Source organism: Leptodactylus fuscus, chromosome 5, assembly GCF_031893055.1.
Source record: "Leptodactylus fuscus isolate aLepFus1 chromosome 5, aLepFus1.hap2, whole genome shotgun sequence".
NCBI lineage: Eukaryota > Metazoa > Chordata > Amphibia > Anura > Leptodactylidae > Leptodactylus > Leptodactylus fuscus.
The window spans coordinates 214,929,173-214,952,838 of NC_134269.1; the positions used below are offsets into that span (position 1 = coordinate 214,929,173).

The 23,666-nt window shown below is 39.5% G+C and overlaps 2 protein-coding genes across 18 annotated transcripts in view; both read right to left on the reverse strand.

Moving 5' to 3' along the window:
* The window catches only part of LOC142204081 (protocadherin gamma-C5-like), a 290,042-nt gene that overhangs the window by 74,807 nt on the left and 191,569 nt on the right, over positions 1-23,666 (reverse strand). For 2 of the 17 annotated variants that reach the window (XM_075275318.1, XM_075275313.1), the window contains exon 1: positions 9,137-11,910. The exons of 12 other annotated variants lie outside the window; for them this stretch is intronic. In XM_075275318.1, coding sequence (XP_075131419.1) covers positions 9,137-11,578 — 2,442 coding nt within the window. In that variant the 5' untranslated portion in view covers positions 11,579-11,910. Of the gene's footprint in view, positions 1-3,603; positions 6,363-9,136; positions 11,911-14,646; positions 17,158-23,666 lie in introns of those variants that run through there. 3 more of the 17 variants (XM_075275319.1, XM_075275315.1, XM_075275316.1) reach the window with 2 other exon arrangements.
* LOC142204085 (protocadherin gamma-C5-like) lies at positions 20,255-23,041 on the reverse strand. Its single transcript, XM_075275344.1, has one exon. The coding sequence runs from the start codon at positions 22,731-22,733 to the stop codon at positions 20,268-20,270; it is 2,466 nt and encodes an 821-aa protein (XP_075131445.1). The 5' UTR covers positions 22,734-23,041; the 3' UTR covers positions 20,255-20,267.

The following is a 23,666-nucleotide window of genomic DNA, read 5'->3' on the forward strand; positions in this document are numbered from 1 at the left end:
CTGTGGCGTACAGCAGTTTTATAACAATGGAAATAATAATTAGAATAAATAATAAATATAATAATACTAAATATATAATGTAATAAATATAAAGAAAATAACAGAAGAACGTGTCTGCCCTCTCCTGGTCAATAGCTATAATTACAATCTTAAATTAGATTTGTATTCAGCATTGTACAGACTATATTTAGGTTATACATCGATTTTAGTCTAGTAAATATTTTAAGAAAAATGGTTATTTTTTTTCTATTTTATGTTTTTTTTAAAAATTTTTTTAAATTAAAGTATAAATATAACATATTACATACGTTCCATAGAGATAACTGCTCGTGCAGAACGTACATTACTCAATAATAACTGAAGAAACATTTACAATGGTAGTCGATCCCCTACAGAAATAATAAGTTAAATCATAGTACGTATTAATTATTTTGAATTAGGTGAAATTTTATGTAATTTTTGCAAAAAATATTGGTGCAGAAAAACAGAGAATAAAACCAGAGTATTCAACATGAGTCACCATCTACATGTAGAAGATCGCAAAAGATGGACACCAAAAGCAAAAAAAACACATAAAATATAATATCAGGTGCACATCCGCTGCCCCTGTACATAATACCGCAGAATACTTTGTAAAGAGACCTAGTCCAATAATCTGTACAGGGCTCTTATCACTATCAAACTTTGTAGGGAGGGATATTAAACATCCACCTAGTCACAGACAAGCAGTAAAGGGAATGCAGGATTTGATGGAAAGGATCCAAAATTTGTTAATAAAGTATATTGACACAAAAACTGCCAGATCAATCAAATCAAAAGTTGTCCAACAGTTTAGTTACGCAAATAAAATCAACAATGCTTAGGGTCAGTGCACATGGAGTTTTTTGGTACTTATTTTGACGCTGAATCTGCCTCAAAATACGCCTCCCAATAGAGTTCTTTATGTGCGACCTGGACCAATCTTCATCAAATTTGGCACACAGGTGCATCAGGTGTCCGGGAAGGTTTTAGACCAGGTCTTAGCTCTCTAGGACGTCCCGTTGCTGAGATACAGTATTCCCAAAACAATGACTTCCATTAGCCGATACAAACGTGCAAGTCTTTCACTCATATTCCAACTGCCATACACACGGTCACATGTCCCATATCAGCTAATAGAAGCTCGCAGGCGCTTAGTCTCCACATGCACACAGCTTTACTCCAGGTTTTTTCCCATAGCACCCAAGCTATTTAGGACCTGTATTAGCAGTAGCAGTTCACAGATCCTAAAATATTCAGTTGTGTATCAGCCAATATAACTTCACATTTCATTTACCACATTTCCATAACAGCACAGCCATAAATAAACTATAACTATACTGCACTGCCATACTGGATGTCAGCGTTCTTATGAATTGAAATGAATTTAAACTACTCATGCCTCCAAAAAGGAAAACTGCAGTTGGGCACAAGATCCCTGCAGCAAATCGCAAGGCTGCTGCCCCAGCTAATGCAAAGTCTAAGCAGACCCAAGCCCGTCTACAATCTGACAAGGTGTGTCACAGACAACAAGTGGACCAGAGCAAAACGAAGCGGGGTCCTTCTTCTAATATATATATCTTAATGTATTTTTTTTTACATATTACTTATAATCACAATAAAAATAAATTATATATATATATATATATATATATATATATATATATATATATATACAGTCCTATGAAAAAGTTTGGGCATACCTTTTCTCATGATTGGATACATCTGGCTATGAAGTTCAAAGCTCAGTGAGGTTACAAAACCAATTTTGTGCTTCAGTAAGTCAGTAAAAAAAGTAGTTAGGAGTATTCAAATCAATAAAATGATAAGGGTGCCCATACTTTTGCACCGGTCAAATTTTGGTTTAATGCATATTGCACATTTTCTGTTAGTACAATAAACCTCATTTCAATCCTGAAATATTACTGTGTCCATCAGTTATTAGATATATCAAACTGAAATGGCTGTTGCAAACACCAAAATATTTAGAACTAAAAATGATTAAGATTTATAGGGGTGCCCAAATTTTTTCATTGGACTGTATATATATATATATATATATATATATATATATATATATATATATATATAATATTTCTATAGTTTCCCCCCTTCCTTCACTTTATGAGCAAAGTGCTAAGCCAATGTGGTAAAACAGAACCGCATCATGTTCCAAGTACTTTTAGGTTAACCATTGTAAATTGAATGCTGTAGCTAACACTATGGAAAACCTGCAAATACTCCCAAAACCTCCAAAATATTAACCACAAATCCTGTTCAGCCTTTTAGAGTAGGAGGAAGTAAAAATAAAATGAAGTATAGAAAATAGCAGCTTGTCCTAAGCATATGAAGTACAGGTGCAGCAAAGTTTAACTTGAATTTAATAAGTTGCTGCAGTTTCTTAAATCTGTATATACGACACAAGTAGAGGGCAGCATTGTGCAGTCATACAGTAAAGATAGAGAGTAGTCCAGATACGGTGGAGAGCAGTACAGCACATAGATAACAGTATAGTGCTGTTTCCCACCCCATGTATGAGACCGTGGCAGCACTGTAAGTCTTCTTCCCTTCCGTGATCAGGCTGTATAATCTACATCAGACCAAGCAAAGATCACTCCACACATTAAACTAAATGATCCTGAAGTCTTCTTTCTTTCTTTTCTTCCTTAGCTGCTATGGATTCCTAGTATTTTTTCTCAGCTTATGTGTCTCCTTCTGTAATATATTACTGTTTATTATCCTATATCTGCTGCTGTAACACACTGAAATTTCCCCACGGTGGAACTATTAAAGATTGTCTTATCTTATCTCTTATCCTCTATCTTGATGACTTTACAATACATATATAGTGAATCTGTATATATAACACAAGTAGACAGCAACTTTATGCAGATCTGGCATAGAAGTTCCATGAAGTAGCCTTTACATTGCATTTCATTAAAGATTCACACTATGACATAACCTGGAAAACTGAGCAATTTTATTATACCCCAAAATTCAGATGATGTGCAACAAATGACAATATGGCCCATTGGTGCAACCTGTGCAGATGGACAGGGGCCCAGAAGGTCAGAGGGGCCTACAAACTTGACTTAAGCTATCTACTATTAGATCGCAGATAAATGTTTAAGTTAGTAAAGGTCAGAAAGTAAAAGTCATAACCGAACATTATTGGTGGAGTGTAAGAGAGACCTATGGTGTTTGCTCTAAACTAAGTTATTGGAAAAATGGGGCCAATAAATGTTCTGAGACAGGGGCCTCAGCTTCCTTTATCTGCCCAGGTGGACAGTATAGAGGTGGATGTATAGAGGTACCCCAGGTGGACCTTTATGTATAGAGAATAACAAAGAAAAATATAGAACATTGATTTTAAAACCAAATGATAATTTGGTAAAATGAAAAACCACAAAAACTGAATAAATAAATCTGCAATAAGAAGAAAAAGAGGGTAAAAAGGCAAAATACTACAAAAAACGATACCAAAACCTGCATTGTGTACATGATTTAGATATAGTAAAGAATGAAATTCATTTTGCACAAAATGTCAATGAAAATAGATAAAACTAAACACAAACTTTGACTTACATTGCTGGGGTCATTTGAGCAGTTCCCCTCTGCAGAGACATCTTGTACTAAATCCTGTAATTTGGGAAATTCCAAAGGCTGCACAATACTGAAATCTTGTAATTCTGGGGCCGGGGGTAAATTAGTTTGGTAACTCTGCCCCTGGGATCCTGGAGGAACCATCCTGACCTCCATGTATTTTAGGGTCCCGTCTGTGTTCAGGTACAGAGCCGGCTGATACTGATCTGTGTACGCTTTGGATTGGGATCCACCAAGAAAACAACAACTACTGCTGTAGTCATAAGTGTCCTTCCTCAGACATCTCACCAATAATATCATGAAGGTGACAAGTGACACTAAGCTGATGGCCACCAGGGAAATGATCAAATACAGAGTCATATCTGATGGGGGTTTGGAGTTGGTCAGGAAGTCACCAGATTTGGGCCTTTCCACTATAACCTCATCTGCTATACTGACAAGTACAGTCACTGTGGTGGATAATGGAGGATTCCCCTGATCACTGATAGAAATGACAAGTTGTTGCTCCATGTTCTCGCTCTCCTGTAATCCTCTTACAGTTCTGACCTCTCCTGTGTGTTTGGACACTTGGAATGATGAATAATTGATGGGGTCAATGAGAGTAAAGATCAACCAGGCATTGTGACCAGAGTCCAGATCCACTGCTGACAGTTTTGTCACCAGATATCCGGCACTTGTAGACCTTGGGATCTTCTCTTGGACAATGAGGTCCTCAGAGTGTTCTGGATACAGCAGAGAGGGGGGATTGTCATTTGTATCCAGAATGAAGATAAAGACGGGAACAGTAGAAGATAAGTGCGGAGATCCTGAGTCTTCTACCTTTATGGTGATGTGTAAAACCTGGATCTGCTCATAGTCAAAGGAGCGCTGAGCATATATATTCCCATCACTAGAATGGATGTAAACATAGGAGGATACAGAGGAGCCGTCAATCTGACTCTCCACTATGGAGTAAACCAGATCAGAATTAACCCCTTCATCTAGGTCAGTAGCAGATACTGTACATAGAAGAGTCCCGGGGTCGGTGTTCTCCTTAATGAAAGCATTATAAGTAGACTGTGTGAAGAACGGAGCATTATCATTAATATCTGACACACTGAGGGTGACGCTTGTTTTACTGTATAGAGGGGGAGATCCTAAATCAGCGGCTGTCAGCTCTATAGTGTATTGGGGGGTTTCTTCTCTATCCAGATTCCCATCTGTCACCAATGCATAACGGTTCTGATGGGATCTTATTCTAAAAGGCACATTTGGTGATAAGTCCAGTTTTATTTCTCCATTCTTTCCAGAATCCTCGTCTTTTACATTAATAAATCCAACAACAGCTCCAGATGGGGCATTTTCTGGAATATTATTAGTCACTGAGGAAAATGTAATTTCTGGAGGATTATCATTGACATCTTCTACTTCTATATGGACTATGCAGTTTCCTTCTAATCTGGGAGATCCTTTGTCTTCTGCCTCAATGGACAATTCATAAAAATTTGACTCTTCATAATCCACCAGTCCATTGATATAAATCTCTCCATTTTTTTCATTTAGAGAAAATCTTTCTCTAGCAGATTCTGATGTGTGGTCATCAAAGGAGAACTGAATCTCCCCATTTGCTCCGTCATCCTGATCCGTTGCGTTCAGTGTTAATATGACAGTTCTAAATGGCAGATTCTCCCTAATACTAACCTTATATACTGACTGATTGAAGACTGGAGGATTATCATTAATATCTAATACAACTATTGTTATTCTGCAGGTCCCTGATCTGGCCGGTTCTCCTCCATCTATAGCTGTGAGAATCAGGTTATGTTCTTGCTTTTCTTCTCTATCTAAAACCTTTTCTAGTATCAGCTGAGGGATGAGCGTTCCATCCTTACGACTCTTCACAGACAATGAGAAATAAGGATTTGTATTCAGTGTATACTGACTGACACCATTCACACCCACATCTAAATCCTTTGCAATTTCTAAGGCAAATCGAGCACCAGGACTAGTAAACACCTCAGTGATCTCTATAATACGGTCATTAGATAAAAATGTGGGAGAATTATCATTAATATCCAGAATCTCTATTTCTAGACTATAAAGCTCCACAGGATTCTCAGCCACAACCTCTATCTGCAGTAAACAGCTGGGACTAGATCCACACAGGCTCTCCCTATCAATCCTGTCCTTCACAACCAAGCCTCCATTTGCCGAATTTACACTGAAATACTTTTGGTATTTTTCCGATCTCAGATGTATCCTGCGCTGAGAGATCTCTGCACGTCTTATCCCCAAATCCTGAGCTACATTTCCTACCAATGTCCCCGGATCAGACTCCTCAACAATAGAATAACGCAGCTGCCCCGAGACCCAGCCCCAGCTACAAAGGAGAAAGGAGCAGACTACTTGCCATTTCCAGCACTGACAAAAGCCTCTGATGTCCATATCTTAATTGATTGTCTTGATATTTGATGTCATGTAGATCCTTTGTAATCCAAGATGCATTGGGCTGTTGTATTTATCCGTATATCCTCCTGAAAATGTAATCCATTCAAGGAGAAAATCATCCGCAGGGCTCTCATCGGAGCAGCAGCTCTTCTTTGTGTGCGAGGAAAAATGGGAGGGTGAATCACTGAGCCAGGGGGAGGAGAGCGCAGAGCTGACATGTACACATTCTCTAGTATTACTACAGCGAAGAACAGGATGACAATGCTACCCTCTACTGGTCATGAGTAGATACAGCAAGTGCTGATAGTTGTATTGCATAGACAATCTCATGAAAAACTTTGGAAACCTTATCATACCATTAAATCGTAAAATATTTAATTAAAATGACCATTTTTGTGAAACCATAATTTATTTTAGAATTTTTGGAGCTTTTTGTTATTAAATTGACTAATCAAGTAAGCAGAGTTTCATTATTTCATCAACTCAAAGAAGAAAAAAATTGAAGAAGAGTGAATAATAAGTAAATAAGTAATCCAGGTACGTCCAACCTTTCATACAGTAGATGCTTTTTCTTAGTTTAGAAGCTTATTCTGACTGTTAAAGAGACACAAGGAAGATGAAAACAAAATGTAGTGACCTGCACAGGAAGTATTGTATAGGCAGCACGAGGAGAGAGCAGTACGGAAGTATAAGTAGAGATGGATGAAACTATTAAGATTCCTTTCAGTTTGGGTTCAGGTGATCGGGTCCCAGATTTGTTTGGAGTTGAACAAGTTTGGATAGAAGATGAAGTGATTTATTATACCCTGTGGTCTCTTCACACCCCGGAGAATAATAGATGGAGGCTTAAGGAAGGTGTAAAAAAAAAAAAAAAAAACATTTCTATTCATGTTCCGTACTGACTCCTAGGAGTCTATAAGGTCCGTGAACGTAAGCGAGTAACCACTGTTTCAGTGGTCCAGCTCTTTGTCGCCCAGCGCAGGTGTGAACCTAGCCTTATATAGATATATAGATACTGTAGTGGAAAAAAAAATACAAAGAACCGAACTGCTGTTTTTTCACTGTTTTGTGTTACATAAAAATTAGCAGAAAAAGTGATCATAGTCAGTGGACATTCCCTGATATGGTATAAATAAAAAGTATTTGGTCCCACAGAAATAACAACATGCCTTATGGAGTAAAAATCGAGTTAATAGTCAAATTTCACACGTCACACTTTTGATAGTAAATGTAATGGAATATGAGCGATAAAACTTGAGGAACTTATATCCATCACTCAGGAGACATGTTATACACCAGATGGCAGCGGCCTCATGTACAGAGGAAACTACAGACAAAAAGTCATTGTAAATCTGATGAAATCACCGATTATATTCTCTAACCTGTAATCTTAATGAATATTTTGGGTATTTGCTCCATTTTTTACCTATAACTGGTTTTACCACAAGACAATGGGAGAGATTTATTAATATGTCTTAAAAGCAAAACTGTCTTAGTAGCCCATAGTAACCCATAGCGACCAATCACAGCACAGCTTTCAGTTTGTATTGTGCTCCTGAAAATTGAAAGCTTTATTAAAATTTGTTGATATGGACAACTAAGACACATTTACTTTCAAACAGATTTAATAAATCTGCCTCAGGCGACGTTCACGTCTACACTGGAGACTCCATTGCTGTGTCTGCTTGAAAAATGGCAGAGGGAAAAGTCCTACACGTCGAACTCTGTGTGTTTCCGCTATTTTAGCGCCCGTCTCTCCGTTGTCCTGGTCCTCTGATACACCACAGCTATGGAGATGCCGCACTAGTGTGATCCCAGCATCAGTGTGTTCTGTGGTGAATCATTATCAGGGTTTATTCTCTAGATCTCCACAGATAGTTCCTGTAATGTCTGACTTTGCCTGTCAGTATTTTGTCCCTCTGCGGCTTCCATCCCCTGACTGAAGAAGTGAGGCATTCTGGGATGAAGAACCCACATTACAGACTGTGCTGTGTGTGGAGAATAAGAGCCCGTCCTCCATGTTCCTATGTGGCAGCATCTCTAATAAGAGTCTAGGCTGAGCCTGAGCCACAACCACAGCTAACATGAGCTGCACAGGCTGTGGTGTCCAGTAGTAGTCGGCCATGTTACCTGCACTGGTAGTCAGCAGACTCCTCACATCTTCATCCATGTTAGTGACATTCTGTGTCCTGCTGTCTCTTGCCTTTATATACATATAGTAATGCAGGTTTTCTGCTTTTTTGTTTTCTACTTTCACCACAATCTTATAATTCTACAAATCTCTGTATACAGTTTAGTTTATGTGAATTTAAAGGGATTGTCCCGCAAAGTAAACTCAGCAGGGCCTTTATCTTACTCCATAACAATCAGACCGCAGCCAGGCTGAACGTGAGCAGGACTGGAGAGGATCATTTACTTCAAGGGGAGCACTGAAGATAACGGAGTGCTGTAGTTTAGCTATGTCTGATGCTCCCGATATGGCCAAACCATCACAAGTCCCACCTACAGTACATTCTATCCTGCACTCTGGTTTTATGTAGCAGGACAAAGGTCCTACTGAGTTTATCTTATGAGAGAGCCCCTTTAAGTGAGTTCACTTACATATCAATTTACATTCAGCCAACAGGGTAACACATATAAAAGATAGAAAAACAACTAAAAATCATATATGTACCCTCTATCAATAAACATATATCAGTATGACTATAAGTACAGCAGAAAGAAGGCTGCAGACTTCCTAGGTCCGAATCTGATCAACATCTGCAAGGAGTTTTCAAATTCTCCCCTTGCTTCCTCTGGGTACCCCGGTTACATCAAACCATCCAAAGCCATACTGATAGGTAATATAGATTGTAAGCCCTATATGGGGCAGTGACTGAATGTTTGTGAAGCTCTACAGAATATGTTGGTGCTATATAAGTAATCAAAATGAATAAGTAAAGACTTACTAGGAAATAATAATAGAAAAGGAAACCAAAAAGGACAAACAAAGTAAATACCAAAGTCTGAATTATATTCATGATTCATAGATTGTAAAGTATTCTATTAATGCTACAAAACAACTTCAATGGAAATAACTTTCACTTACATTGCTGGGATCATTTGAGCAGTTCCCCTCTGCAGAGACATCTTGTACTAAATCCTGCAATTTAGGAAATTCCAAAGGCTGCACAATACTGAAATCTTGTAGTTCTGGGTCTGGGGGTAAATTAGTTTGGTAACTCTGCCCCTGGGATCCTGGAGGAACCATCCTGACCTCCATGTATTTTAGGGTCCCGTCTGTGTTCAGGTACAGAGCCGGCTGATACTGATCTGTGTACGCTTTGGATTGGGATCCACCAAGAAAACAACAACTACTGCTGTAGTCATAAGTGTCCTTCCTCAGACATCTCACCAATAATATCATGAAGGTGACAAGTGACACTAAGCTGATGGCCACCAGGGAAATGATCAAATACAGAGTCATATCTGATGGGGGTTTGGAGTTGGTCAGGAAGTCACCAGATTTGGGTCTTTCCACTATAACCTCATCTGCTATACTGACAAGTACAGTCACTGTGGTGGATAATGGAGGATTCCCCTGATCACTGATAGAAATGACAAGTTGTTGCTCCATGTTCTCGCTCTCCTGTAATCCTCTTACAGTTCTGACCTCTCCTGTGTGTTTGGAAACTTGGAATGATGAATAATTGATGGGGTCAATGAGAGTAAAGACCAACCAGGCATTGTGACCAGAGTCCAGATCCACTGCCGACAGTTTTGTCACCAGATATCCAGCACTTGTAGACCTTGGGATCTTCTCTTGGACAATGAGGTCCTCAGAGTGCTCTGGATACAGCAGAGAGGGGGGATTGTCATTTGTATCCAGAATGAAGATAAAGACGGGAGCAGTAGAAGATAACTGCGGAGATCCTGAGTCTTCTACCTTTATGGTGATGTGTAAAACCTGGATCTGCTCATAGTCAAAGGAGCGCTGAGCATATATATTCCCATCACTAGAATGGATGTAAACATAGGAGGATACAGAGGAGCCGTCAATCTGACTCTCCACTATGGAGTAAACCAGATCAGAATTAACCCCTTCATCTAGGTCAGTAGCAGATACTGTACATAGAAGAGTCCCGGGGTCGGTGTTCTCCTTAATGAAAGCATTATAAGTAGACTGTGTGAAGAGCGGAGCATTATCATTAATATCTGACACACTGAGGGTGACGCTTGTTTTACTGTATAGAGGGGGAGACCCTAAATCACCGGCTGTCAGCTCTATAGTGTATTGGGGGGTTTCTTCTCTATCCAGATTCCCATCTGTCACCAATGCATAACGGTTCTGATGGGATCTTATTCTAAAAGGCACATTTGGTGATAAGTCCAGTTTTATTTCTCCATTTTTCCCAGAATCTTCGTCTTTTACATTAATAAACCCAACAACAGCTCCAGATGGGGCATTTTCTGGAATATTATTAGCTACTGATGTAAATGTGATTTCTGGAGGATTATCATTAACATCTTCTATTTCCACATGAACTATGCATTTTCCTTCTAATTCAGGAGATCCTCTGTCTGAGGCTGTTATTGATAATTCATAAAAATTTGACTCTTCATAATCCACCAGTCCATTAATGTAAATTTCTCCATTTTGCTTATTTAAAGCAAATAATCTTTTTGCAGATTCGAATGTGTGATCATCAAAGGAAAACTGAATCTCCCCATTTGCTCCGTCATCCTGATCCGTTGCGTTCAGTGTTAATATGACAGTTCTCAATGGGAGATTCTCCCTAATACTGATCTTATATACTGACTGATTGAAGACTGGAGGATTATCATTAATATCTAATACAACTATTGTTATTCTGCAGGTCCCTGATCTGGCCGGTTCTCCTCCATCTATAGCTGTGAGAATCAGGTTATGTTCTTGCTTTTCTTCTCTATCTAAAACCTTTTCTAGTATCAGCTGAGGGATGAGCGTTCCACCTTTGTGAATCTTCACAGACAATGAGAAATAAGGATTTGTATTCAGTGTATACTGACTGACTCCATTCACACCAACGTCTAAATCCTTTGCAATCTCTAAAGCAAACCGAGCCCCAGGACTAGTAAACACCTCAGTGATCTTTATAGTACGATCATCAGATGAGAATGTGGGAGAATTATCATTAATATCCAGAATCTCTATTTCTAGACTATAAAGCTCCACAGGATTCTCAGCCACAACCTCTATCTGCAGTAAACAGCTGGGACTAGATCCACACAGGCTCTCCCTATCAATCCTGTCCTTCACAACCAAGCCTCCATTTGCCGGATTCACACTGAAATATTTTTGGTATTTTTCCGATCTCAGATGTATCCTGCGCTGAGAGATCTCTGCACGTCTTATCCCCAGATCCTGAGCTACATTTCCTACCAATGTCCCCGGCTCAGACTCCTCAACAATAGAATAACGCAGCTGCCCCGAGACCCAGCCCCAGCTACAAAGGAGAAAGGAGCAGACTACTTGCCATTTCCAGCACTGACAAAAGCCTCTGATGTCCATATCTTAAATGATTGTCTTGATATTCGATGTCATGTAGATCCTTTGTAATCCAAGATGCATTGGGCTGTTGTATTTATCCGTATATCCTCCTGAAAATGTAATCCATTCAAGGAGAAAATCATCCGCAGGGCTCTCATCGGAGCAGCAGCTCTTCTTTGTGTGCGAGGAAAAATGGGAGGGTGAATCACTGAGCCAGGGGGAGGAGAGCGCAGAGCTGACATGTACACATTCTCTAGTATTACTACAGCGAAGAACAGGATGGCAATGCTACCCTCTACTGGTCATAAGTAAATACAGCAATTGCTGATAGCCGTATGCTTACAAAATGTCATAAAAAATGTATCATACTTATCATACCATTAAATTATAAAATATTAATTATAATTACCATTTTTATGAAACCATAAACTATTTTATAATTTTTGGAGGTTTCTGTAAATCAAATAAATTGACTAATTTAAAAAAATAGAATTTCATTATTTTGTCAAGTCAAAAAAGAAAAATTGAAGAAGAGTGAATAATAAGTAAATATGTAATACAGGTACGACCGACCTTTCATATAGTAGAGGCTTTTCTTAGTTTAGAAGCTTATTCTGACTTTCAAGGAAGACACAAGGAAGAGTAAAAACAAAATGTAGTCACCTGCACAGGAAGTATTGTATAGGCGGCACGAGGAGAGAGCGGTAAAGAATGGGAAGTATAAGTAGAGATGGATTAATTTATCAAGATTCCTTTCAGTTTGGGTTCAGGTGATCGGGTCCCAGATATGTTTATAGTAAACAAGTTTGGATAGAAGTGGAAGTGAAATTATACTCTGCGGTCTCTTCATACCCCGAAGTATAATAGGTGTCAGCATAAGGAAGGTTTAAGAAATAAAAAACATTTATACTCACCCTCCATTACCGTTTTAGGAGACTATGGGGTATGTGAGAATTGGCGGGTACGTGCCTGCTCCCTATCACCCCAGCGCAGGTGTGAATCTAGACTTATATATCTATTATCTCATATGGTGAATACTGTAGTGGTAAAAAATTACAAAGGACTGAACTCCCGTTTTTTCACTGTTTTGTCTCCATAAAACTTCGTAGAAAAATTATAAAAATATGATATCAATAAAAAGTATTGGACCGAACAGAAAAGCAACATGCCTAATTCAGTAGATATAAAAAAAATGGCTGCAACATTTGTTAAGATATAATAAAATCCAAAATCAAGGTAAGAATTGTCAAAGTTCACACGTCACACTTCTGATAGTAAATGTCACAGAATACAAGTGATAAAACTTGAGGAACTTATATCCATCACTCAGGAGACATGTTATACACCAGATGGCAGCGGCCTCATGTACAGAGGAAACCACAGACAAAAAGTCATTGTAAATCTGATTAAATCACCGATTATATTCTCTAACCTGTAATTCTAATGAATACTTTGGGTATTTGCCCCATGTTTCACCTATAACTGGTTTTACACACACGAATATGGTATAAAAGTAAAACTGCATTAGTTGTACATAGTAACCCATAGCAACCAATCACAGCACAGCTTTCATTTTCTATTCTGGTTCTGAAAAATGAAAACTTTATTGAAATTGGCAACTAGGAAGGTTTTGCTTTTGTACAGATGTAATTAATCTGCCTCAGGTGACGATCAAGTCTGTGCTGGAGACTCCATTGCTGTGTCCATCTGAAAAATGGCAAAGGAAGAAGTCCTGTACAAAATGACGGACACTCCATGTGTTACTGCCATTTTATCGTCCGCCTGGCCATTGTTCTGGTCCTCTGATACACCCCAGCTATGGAGATGCCGCACTAGTGTGATCCCAGCATCAGTGTGTTCTGTGGTGAATCATTATCAGGGTTTATTCTCTAGATCTACACAGATAGTTCCTCTAATGTCTGACTTTGCCTGTCAGTATTTTGTCCCTCTGCGGCTTCCATCCCCTGACTGAAGAAGTGAGGCATTCTGGGATGAAGAACCCACATTACAGACTGTGCTGTGTGTGGAGAATAAGACCCCGTCCTCCATGTTCCTATGTGGCAGCATCTCTAATAAGAATCTAGGCTGAGCCTGAGCCACAACCACAGCTAACATGAGCTGCACAGGCTGTGGTGTCCAGTAGTAGTCGGCCATGTTACCTGCACTAGTAGTCAGCAGACTCCTCACAGCTTCATCCATGTTAGTGACATTCTGTGTCCTGCTGTCTCTTCCCTTTATATCTACATGGAGTCATCCAGGGTTTCTGCTTTATTGCTTTCTAGCTTTACCACAATCCTATAATTCAATAAATTCTACAGATTTCTTTATGGGAAATTAAAGGGATTGTCCTACAAAGTAAACTCAGCAGAGCCTTTGCCTCGCTCAGAGCACAGCCAGGCTGAATGTGCGCAGGACTGGTGAGGATCATTTACTTCAATGGGAGTGCTGGAGATAACCGAGTGCTGTAGTTTAGCTATGTCCGGTGTTCCCGAGATATCTAAACCATCACAAGTCCCAGCCACATTCTACCCGGCTGCACTCAGGTTGTTATGTAGAAGGACAAAGGTCCTACTGAGTTTATCTTATGAGAGAACTCCCTTAAGTCTGTTCACTTACATATCAATTTATATACAGGCCACAGAGTAACATATACCAAAGACAGAAAACAACTAAAGCACATACATGAACCTTCAATAAACATATATTACTGAGTACAGCAGGTAGCAAGACTGCAGGCTTTCTAGGTCTGAATCTGACCAACATCTACAAGGAGTTTGCAAATTCTCCCCTTGTTTCCTCAGGGTACTCCGGTCACCTCTCATACTCCAAAGCCATATTGATAGTGAATGTAGATTGTGGGCCCTAAATGGGCAGTGACTGAATGTCTGTGAAGTGCTGCGAAATATGTTGGCGCTATATAAGTAATCAAAATGAATAAATAAAACTTACTAGGAAATAAAATTAGAAAAGGAAACCAAAAAGGACAAACTAAATAAATACCAAAGTCTGAATTATATACATAAATTATAGATTCTAACGTGTTCCATTAATTCTACAAAAAAACTTCAATGGAAATAACTTTCACTTACATTGCTGGGATCATTTGAGCAGTTCCCCTCTGCAGAGACATCTTGTACTAAATCCTGTAATTTGGGAAATTCCAAAGGCTGCACAATACTGAAATCTTGTAGTTCTGGGGCTGGGGGTAAATTAGTTTGGTAACTCTGCCCCTGGGATCCTGGAGGAACCATCCTGACCTCCATGTATTTTAGGGTCCCGTCTGTGTTCAGGTACAGAGCCGGCTGATACTGATCTGTGTACGCTTTGGATTGGGATCCCCCAAGAAAACAACAACTACTGCTGTAGTCATAAGTGTCCTTCCTCAGACATCTCACCAATAATATCATGAAGGTGACAAGTGACACTAAGCTGATGGCCACCAGGGAAATGATCAAATACAGAGTCATATCTGATGGGGGTTTGGAGTTGGTCAGGAAGTCACCAGATTTGGGCCTTTCCACTATAACCTCATCTGCTATACTGACAAGTACAGTCACTGTGGTGGATAATGGAGGATTCCCCTGATCACTGATAGAAATGACAAGTTGTTGCTCCATGTTCTCGCTCTCCTGTAATCCTCTTACAGTTCTGACCTCTCCTGTGTGTTTCGACACTTGGAATGATGAATAACTGATGGGGTCAATGAGAGTAAAGACCAACCAGGCATTGTGACCAGAGTCCAGATCCACTGCCGACAGTTTTGTCACCAGATATCCGGCACTTGTAGACTTTGGGATCCTCTCTTGGACAATGAGGTCCTCAGAGTGCTCTGGATACAGCAGAGAGGGGGGATTGTCATTTGTATCCAGAATGAAGATAAAGACGGGAACAGTAGAAGATAAGTGCGGAGATCCTGAGTCTTCTACCTTTATGGTGATGTGTAAAACCTGGATCTGTTCATAGTCAAAGGAGCGCTGAGCATATATATTCCCATCACTAGAATGGATATAAACATAGGAGGATACAGAGGAGCCGTCAATCTGACTCTCCACTATGGAGTAAACCAGATCAGAATTAACCCCTTCATCTAGGTCAGTAGCAGATACTGTACATAGAAGAGTCCCGGGGTCAGTGTTCTCCTTAATGAAAGCATTATAAGTAGACTGTGTGAAGAGCGGAGCATTATCATTAATATCTGACACACTGAGGGTGACGCTTGTTTTACTGTATAGAGGGGGAGACCCTAAATCACCGGCTGTCAGCTCTATAGTGTATTGGGGGGTTTCTTCTCTATCCAGATTCCCATCTGTCACCAATGCATAACGGTTCTGATGGGATCTTATTCTAAAAGGCACATTTGGTGATAAGTCCAGTTTTATTTCTCCATTCTTTCCAGAATCCTTGTCTCTCACATTAATAAATCCAACAACAGCTCCAGATGGGGCATTTTCTGGAATATTATTAGCTACTGATGTAAATGTGATTTCTGGAAGATTATCATTAATATCTTCTACTTCTACATGAACTATGCAGTTCCCCTCTAGTTTGGGAAATCCTTTGTCTGAGGCTGTTATTGATAATTCATAAAAATTTGACTCTTCATAATCCATCAGTCCATTAATATAAATTTCTCCATTTTGCTCATTTAAAGCAAATAATCTTTTCGCAGATTCAGATGTGTGATCATCAAAGGAAAACTGAATCTCCCCATTTGCTCCGTCATCCTGATCTGTTGCGTTCAGTGTTAATATGACAGTTCTCAATGGGAGATTCTCCCTAATACTGATCTTATATACTGACTGATTGAAGACTGGAGGATTATCATTAATATCTAATACAACTATTGTTATTCTGCAGGTCCCTGATCTAGCCGGTTCTCCTCCATCTATAGCTGTGAGAATCAGGTTATGTTCTCGCTTTTCTTCTCTATCTAAAACCTTTTCTAGTATCAGCTGAGGGATGAGCGTTCCATCCTTACGACTCTTCACAGACAATGAGAAATAAGGATTTGTATTCAGTGTATACTGACTGACACCATTCACACCCACATCTAAATCCTTTGCAATCTCTAAAACAAACCGAGCACCAGGACTTGCTACTAATTCTGTGATCTCTATAATACGATCATCAGATGAGAATGTGGGAGAATTATCATTAATATCCAGAATCTCTATTTCTAGACTATAAAGCTCCACAGGATTCTCAGCCACAACCTCTATCTGCAGTAAACAGCTGGGACTAGATCCACACAGGCTCTCCCTATCAATCCTGTCCTTCACAACCAAGCCTCCATTTGCCGGATTTACACTGAAATATTTTTGGTATTTTTCTGATCTCAGATGTATCCTGCGCTGAGAGATCTCTGCACGTCTTATCCCCAGATCCTGAGCTACATTTCCTACCAATGTCCCCGGCTCAGACTCCTCAACAATAGAATAACGCAGCTGCCCCGAGACCCAGCCCCAGCTACAAAGGAGAAAGGAGCAGACTACTTGCCATTTCCAGCACTGACAAAAGCCTCTGATGTCCATATCTTAAATGATTGTCTTGATATTTGATGTCATGTAGATCCTGTGTAATCCAAGATGCATTGGGCTGTGGTATTTATCCGTATATCCTCTAGAAAATGTAATCCATTCAAGGAGAAAATCATCCGCAGGGCTCTCATCGGAGCAGCAGCTCTTCTTTGTGTGCGAGGAAAAATGGGAGGGTGAATCACTGAGCCAGGGGGAGGAGAGCGCAGAGCTGACATGTACACATTCTCTAGTATTACTACAGCGAAGAACAGGATGACAATGCTACCCTCTACTGGGCAATAGTAAAAACAGCAAGTGCTGACAGCCATATTACATAGAAAATAACATGAAAAATTGTGAAAACCTTATCATACCATTAAATCATAAAATATTAATTAAAATGACTATTTTTATGAAAACTTAATTTATTTTAGAATTTTTGGAGCTTTTTGTTATTAATTGACTAATCTAGAAAACAAAAATTTTCAATTTCATTAAGTTAAAAAAGAAAAAATGAAGACGAGTGAAAAATAAGTAAATAAATCATACAGATACGTCCGACCTTTCATATAGTAGAGGCTTTTCGTAGTTTAGAGTCACTTGCACTTGAAGTATTGTATAGGCAGTATAAGTAGAGAGCAGTGCAGAACATGAAGTATAAGTAGAGAATAGAGATGGGCGAAACTATTAAAATTCATTTCAGTTTCGGTTCAGGGGATCGGGTCCCAGATTTGTTTCAGGTTTAACAAGTTTGGATAGAGGCAGAATTGAAATTATTATACTCTGGCGTTTCTTCACACCCCGGAGTATAATAGATGGAGGTTCAAGGTAGGTGTAAAAAAAAAAAAGTAAAAATATTTATACTCACCTTCAGTACCCTTTTTTTGGAGCCTATGGGGTCTGTGAGTTTCAGCGAATGATCGCTGTTTTAGTGGTCCAGTTCTCTGTCTCCCAGCGCAGGTGTAAACCTACTCTTATACAACTATTATCACATGTGGGGAATGCTATAGTGGGAAAAAATTAAAAGAATCGAAATGCTGTTTTTTTTTTTACTATTTTGTCTCCTGTAAAACTTTGTAGATAAAGTGATCATACAGAATAGACAAAAGTCCAAAATCAAGGTAAGAAAAGTCAAAATTTCACATCTAACACTATTGATAGTAAATGTAATGGGATACGACTGATAAAACCTAAACGTATATCCATCACTCAGGAGACATGTTATACACCAGATGGCAGCGGCCTCATGTACAGAGGAAACTACAGACAAAATGTCATTGTAAACCTGATGAAATCACCGATTATATTCTCTAACCTGTAATATTAATGGATACTTTGGTTATTTGGTCTATTTTTCACCTATAACTGGATTTACCACAAGACAAAGGGAGAGATTTATTAATATGGACTAAAAGTTCAACTGTTTTTGTTGCTCATAGTAACTCATAGCAACCAATCAGAGAGCAGATTTCATTTTGTATTCTGGTCCTGAAAAATGAAAACTTTATTGAAATTGGTTGCTATGGGCAACTAAGACAGTTTTGCTTTTAAGTACATTTTATAAATCTACCTCAGGCGACGTTCACGTTTCTGCTGGAGACTCCATTGCTGTGTCTGCCTGAAAATTTGCAGAGGAAAAAGTCCTACACGGAGGATTTTTTCTTCCACTAAGTTCAGTCTTAAAAATACGGACACTCCGTGTATTTCCTCTATTTTAGCATCCGTCTGTCCGTTGTTCTGGTCCTCTGATACACCCCAGCTATGGAGATGCCGCACTAGTGTGAGCCCAGCATCAGTGTGTTCTGTGGTGAATCATTATCAGGGTTTATTCTCTAGATCTACACAGATAGTTCCTCTAATGTCTGACTTTGCCTGTCAGTATTTTGTCCCTCTGCGGCTTCCATCCCCTGACTGAAGAAGTGAGGCATTCTGGGATAAAGAACCCACATTACAGACTGTGCTGTGTGTGGAGAATAAGACCCCGTCCTCCATGTTCCTATGTGGCAGCATCTCTAATAAGAGTCTAGGCTGAGCCTGAGCCACAACCACAGCTAACATGAGCTGCACAGGCTGTGGTGTCCAGTAGTAGTCGGCCATGTTACCTGCACTAGTAGTCAGCAGACTCCGCACATCTTCATCCATGTTAGTGACATTCTGTGACCTGCTGTCTCTTCCCTTTATATCTACATGGAGTCATCCAGGTTTTCTGATTATTGCTTTCTACAATCCCATAACTCAATAAATTCTACAGATACAGTTTAGATTATGTGAAATTAAAGTAGTTTTACCACAGTCCTATAACTCAATAAATTCTACAGATCTCTTTATGGGAAATTAAAGGGATTGTCCTACAAAGTAAACTCAGCAAAACCTTTATCCTGCTCCATAACAACCAGACCGCAGCCAGGCTGAATGTGAACAGGACTGGAGAGGATCATTTACTTCAAGGAGAGCACTGGAGATAACCGAGTGCTGTAGTTTCGCTATGTTCGGTGCTCCCAAGATGGACAAACCATCACAAGTCCCAGCCACATTCTACCCGGCTGTGCTCAAGTTGTTATGTAGAAGGACAAAGCTCCTACTGATTTTACCTTGTTGGAGATTCCCTTTAAGTTACTTCAGTTACATATCAATTTACATACAGGCCACAGGGTAACATATAAAAAAGATAGAAAAATATCTAAAGCACATATATGACCCCTCTATTAATAAACATATATCACTATGACTATAAGTACAGCAGGTAGTAAGGCTACAGTCTTGCAGTGCTGGGGTCCTAGGTCTGAATCTGGCCAACATCTACAAGGAGTTTGTATGTTCTCCCCATGTTTGCTGGATGTTCCAGTTTTCTCCCACACTCTAAAGACGTACTGATAGGGAATGTACGGTGTGAGCCCTATTGGGACAATGAATGACAATGTCTGTGAAGCTCTGCGGAATACGTTGGCGCTATATAAGTAAGCAAAATGAATAAGAAAGTTTATTTTATCTGAATAAACATAATCATTCGTATAAGTCTTCTGTTTGGTAATATATAAAATGTTGTTTCACCAGGTTACCTGATACTAAAAAATAATGACTATAAAATAATAGTGAAAAAGGAAGCCAAAAAGATCTAAATAAATAAATACCAAAGTCTGAATTATATTCATTATTCAAAGATTCTAAAGTGTTCATTAATTCTATACAAAACTTCAATGAAAATAACTTTCACTTACATTGCCGGGGTCATTTGAGCAGTTCCCCTCTGCAGAGACATCTTGTACTAAATCCTGCAATTTGGGAAATTCCAAAGGCTGCACAATACTGAAATCTTGTAGTTCTGGGGCTGGAGGTAAATTAGTTTGGTAACTCTGCCCCTGGGATCCTGGAGGAACCATCCTGACCTCCATGTATTTTAGGGTCCCGTCTGTGTTGAGGTACAGGGCCGGCTGATACTGATCTGTGTACGCTTTGGATTGGGATCCACCAAGAAAACAACAACTACTGCTGTAGTCATAAGTGTCCTTCCTCAGACATCTCACCAATAATATCATGAAGGTGACAAGTGACACTAAGCTGATGGCCACCAGGGAAATGATCAAATACAGAGTCATATCTGATGGGGGTTTGGAGTTGGTCAGGAAGTCACCAGATTTGGGCCTTTCCACTATAACCTCATCTGCTATACTGACAAGTACAGTCACTGTAGTGGATAATGGAGGATTCCCCTGATCACTGATAGAAATGACAAGTTGTTGCTCCATGTTCTCGCTCTCCTGTAATCCTCTTACAGTTCTGACCTCTCCTGTGTGTTTGGACACTTGGAATGATGAATAATTGATGGGGTCAACGAGAGTAAAGACCAACCAGGCATTGTGACCAGAGTCCAGATCCACTGCCGACAGTTTTGTTACCAGATATCCGGCACTTGTAGACTTTGGGATCTTCTCTTGGACAATGAGGTCCTCAGAGTGCTCTGGATACAGCAGAGAGGGGGGATTGTCATTTGTATCCAGAATGAAGATAAAGACGGGAACAGTAGAAGATAAGTGCGGAGATCCTGAGTCTTCTACCTTTATGGTGATGTGTAAAACCTGGATCTGCTCATAGTCAAAGGAGCGCTGAGCATATATATTCCCATCACTAGAATGGATGTAAACATAGGAGGATACAGAGGAGCCGTCAATCTGACTCTCCACTATGGAGTAAACCAGATCAGAATTAACCCCTTCATCTAGGTCAGTAGCAGATACTGTACATAGAAGAGTCCCGGGGTCGGTGTTCTCCTTAATGAAAGCATTATAAGTAGACTGTGTGAAGAGCGGAGCATTATCATTAATATCTGACACACTGAGGGTGACGCTTGTTTTACTGTATAGAGGGGGAGACCCTAAATCAGCGGCTGTCAGCTCTATAGTGTATTGGGGGGTTTCTTCTCTATCCAGATTCCCATCTGTCACCAATGCATAACGGTTCTGATGGGATCTTATTCTAAAAGGCACATTTGGTGATAAGTCCAGTTTTATTTCTCCATTTCTCCCAGAATCCTTGTCTCTGACATTAATAAATCCTACAATATGTCCAGATGGGGCATTTTCCGCAATATTATTGTTTACCGTGGAAAAGATAATTTCTGGAGGATTATCATTAACATCTTCTACATCCACGTGAACTATGCAGTTTCCTTCTAGTAAGGGAAATCCTTTATCTTCTGCCTTTATTGATAATTCATAAAAATTTGACTCTTCATAATCCACCAGTCCATTAATATAAATTTCTCCATTTTGCTCATTTAGAGCAAATAATCTTTTCGCAGATTCATATGTGTGATCATCAAAAGAAAACTGAATCTCCCCATTTGCTCCGTCATCCTGATCCGTTGCGTTCAGTGTTAATATGACAGTTCTCAATGGGAGATTCTCCCTAATACTGATCTTATATACTGACTGATTGAAGACTGGAGGATTATCATTAATATCTAATACAACTATTGTTATTCTGCAGGTCCCTGATCTGGCCGGTTCTCCTCCATCTATAGCTGTGAGAATCAGGTTATGTTCTTGCTTTTCTTCTCTATCCAAAACCTTTTCTAGTATTAGCTGAGGGATGAGCGTTCCATCCTTACGACTCTTTACAGACAATGAGAAATAAGGATTTGTATTCAGTGTATACTGACTGACACCATTCACACCCACATCTAAATCCTTTGCAATCTCTAAAGCAAATCGAGCTCCAGGACTTGTTAATAATTCTGTGATCTTTATAGTACGATCATCAGATGAGAATGTGGGAGAATTATCATTAATATCCAGAATCTCTATTTCTAGACTATAAAGCTCCACAGGATTCTCAGCCACAACCTCTATCTGCAGTAAACAGCTGGGACTAGATCCACACAGGCTCTCCCTATCAATCCTGTCCTTCACAACCAAGCCTCCATTTGCCGGATTTACACTGAAATATTTTTGGTATTTTTCCGATCTCAGATGTATCCTGCGCTGAGAGATCTCTGCCCGTCTTATCCCCAGATCCTGAGCTACATTTCCTACCAATGTCCCCGGCTCAGACTCCTCAACAATAGAATAACGCAGCTGCCCCGAGACCCAGCCCCAGCTACAAAGGAGAAAGGAGCAGACTACTTGCCATTTCCAGCACTGACAAAAGCCTCTGATGTCCATATCTTAAATGATTGTCTTGATATTTGATGTCATGTAGATCCTGTGTAATCCAAGATGCATTGGGCTGTTGTATTTATCCGTATATCCTCCTGAAAATGTAATCCATTCAAGGAGAAAATCATCCGCAGGGCTCTCATCGGAGCAGCAGCTCTTCTTTGTGTGCGAGGAAAAATGGGAGGGTGAATCACTGAGCCAGGGGGAGGAGAGCGCAGAGCTGACATGTACACATTCTCTAGTATTACTACAGCGAAGAACAGGATGACAATGCTACCCTCTACTGGTCATTAGTAAAAACAGCAAGTGCTGATAGCCGTATTCTTTATAAAATATAATGAAAAACTTTGAGACCCTTATCATACCATTAAATCATAAAATATTTAATTAAAATTACCATTTTTATGAAGCCATAATTTATTTTAAAAGTTTTGGAGGTTTCTGTTATATATTATCTAGAAAACAGAGTTTCATAATTTCATCAACTCAAAAAATAAAAAATTGAAAAAGAGCAAAAAATTAAAAAATAAGTAATAAAGATACGTCCGACCTTTCATATAGTAGATGCTTTTTTTTAAATTTAGAAGCTTATTCTGACTTTTAAAGAGACTCAAGGAAGAAAGAACATAATGTAGTGACCTGCACAGGAGATATTGTATAGGCAGCATGAGGAGAGAGCTGTATGGAACGAGAAGTATAAGTAGAGATGGATGAACCTATTAAGATTCCTTTCAGTTTGGATTCAGGTGATCAAGTCCAGATTTATTTTGGGCTGAACAAATTTGGATAGAACAGAAGTGAAATTACTATACCCTGGGGTCTCTTCACACCTCGGAGTATAATAGATTGAGGCTCAAGGACTCACCTTCTGTACCACCTTTTTGGAGCCTATAAGGTCCGGGGGTGCTTGGCAGGTAGCTACTGTTTTAGCGGTCCAGC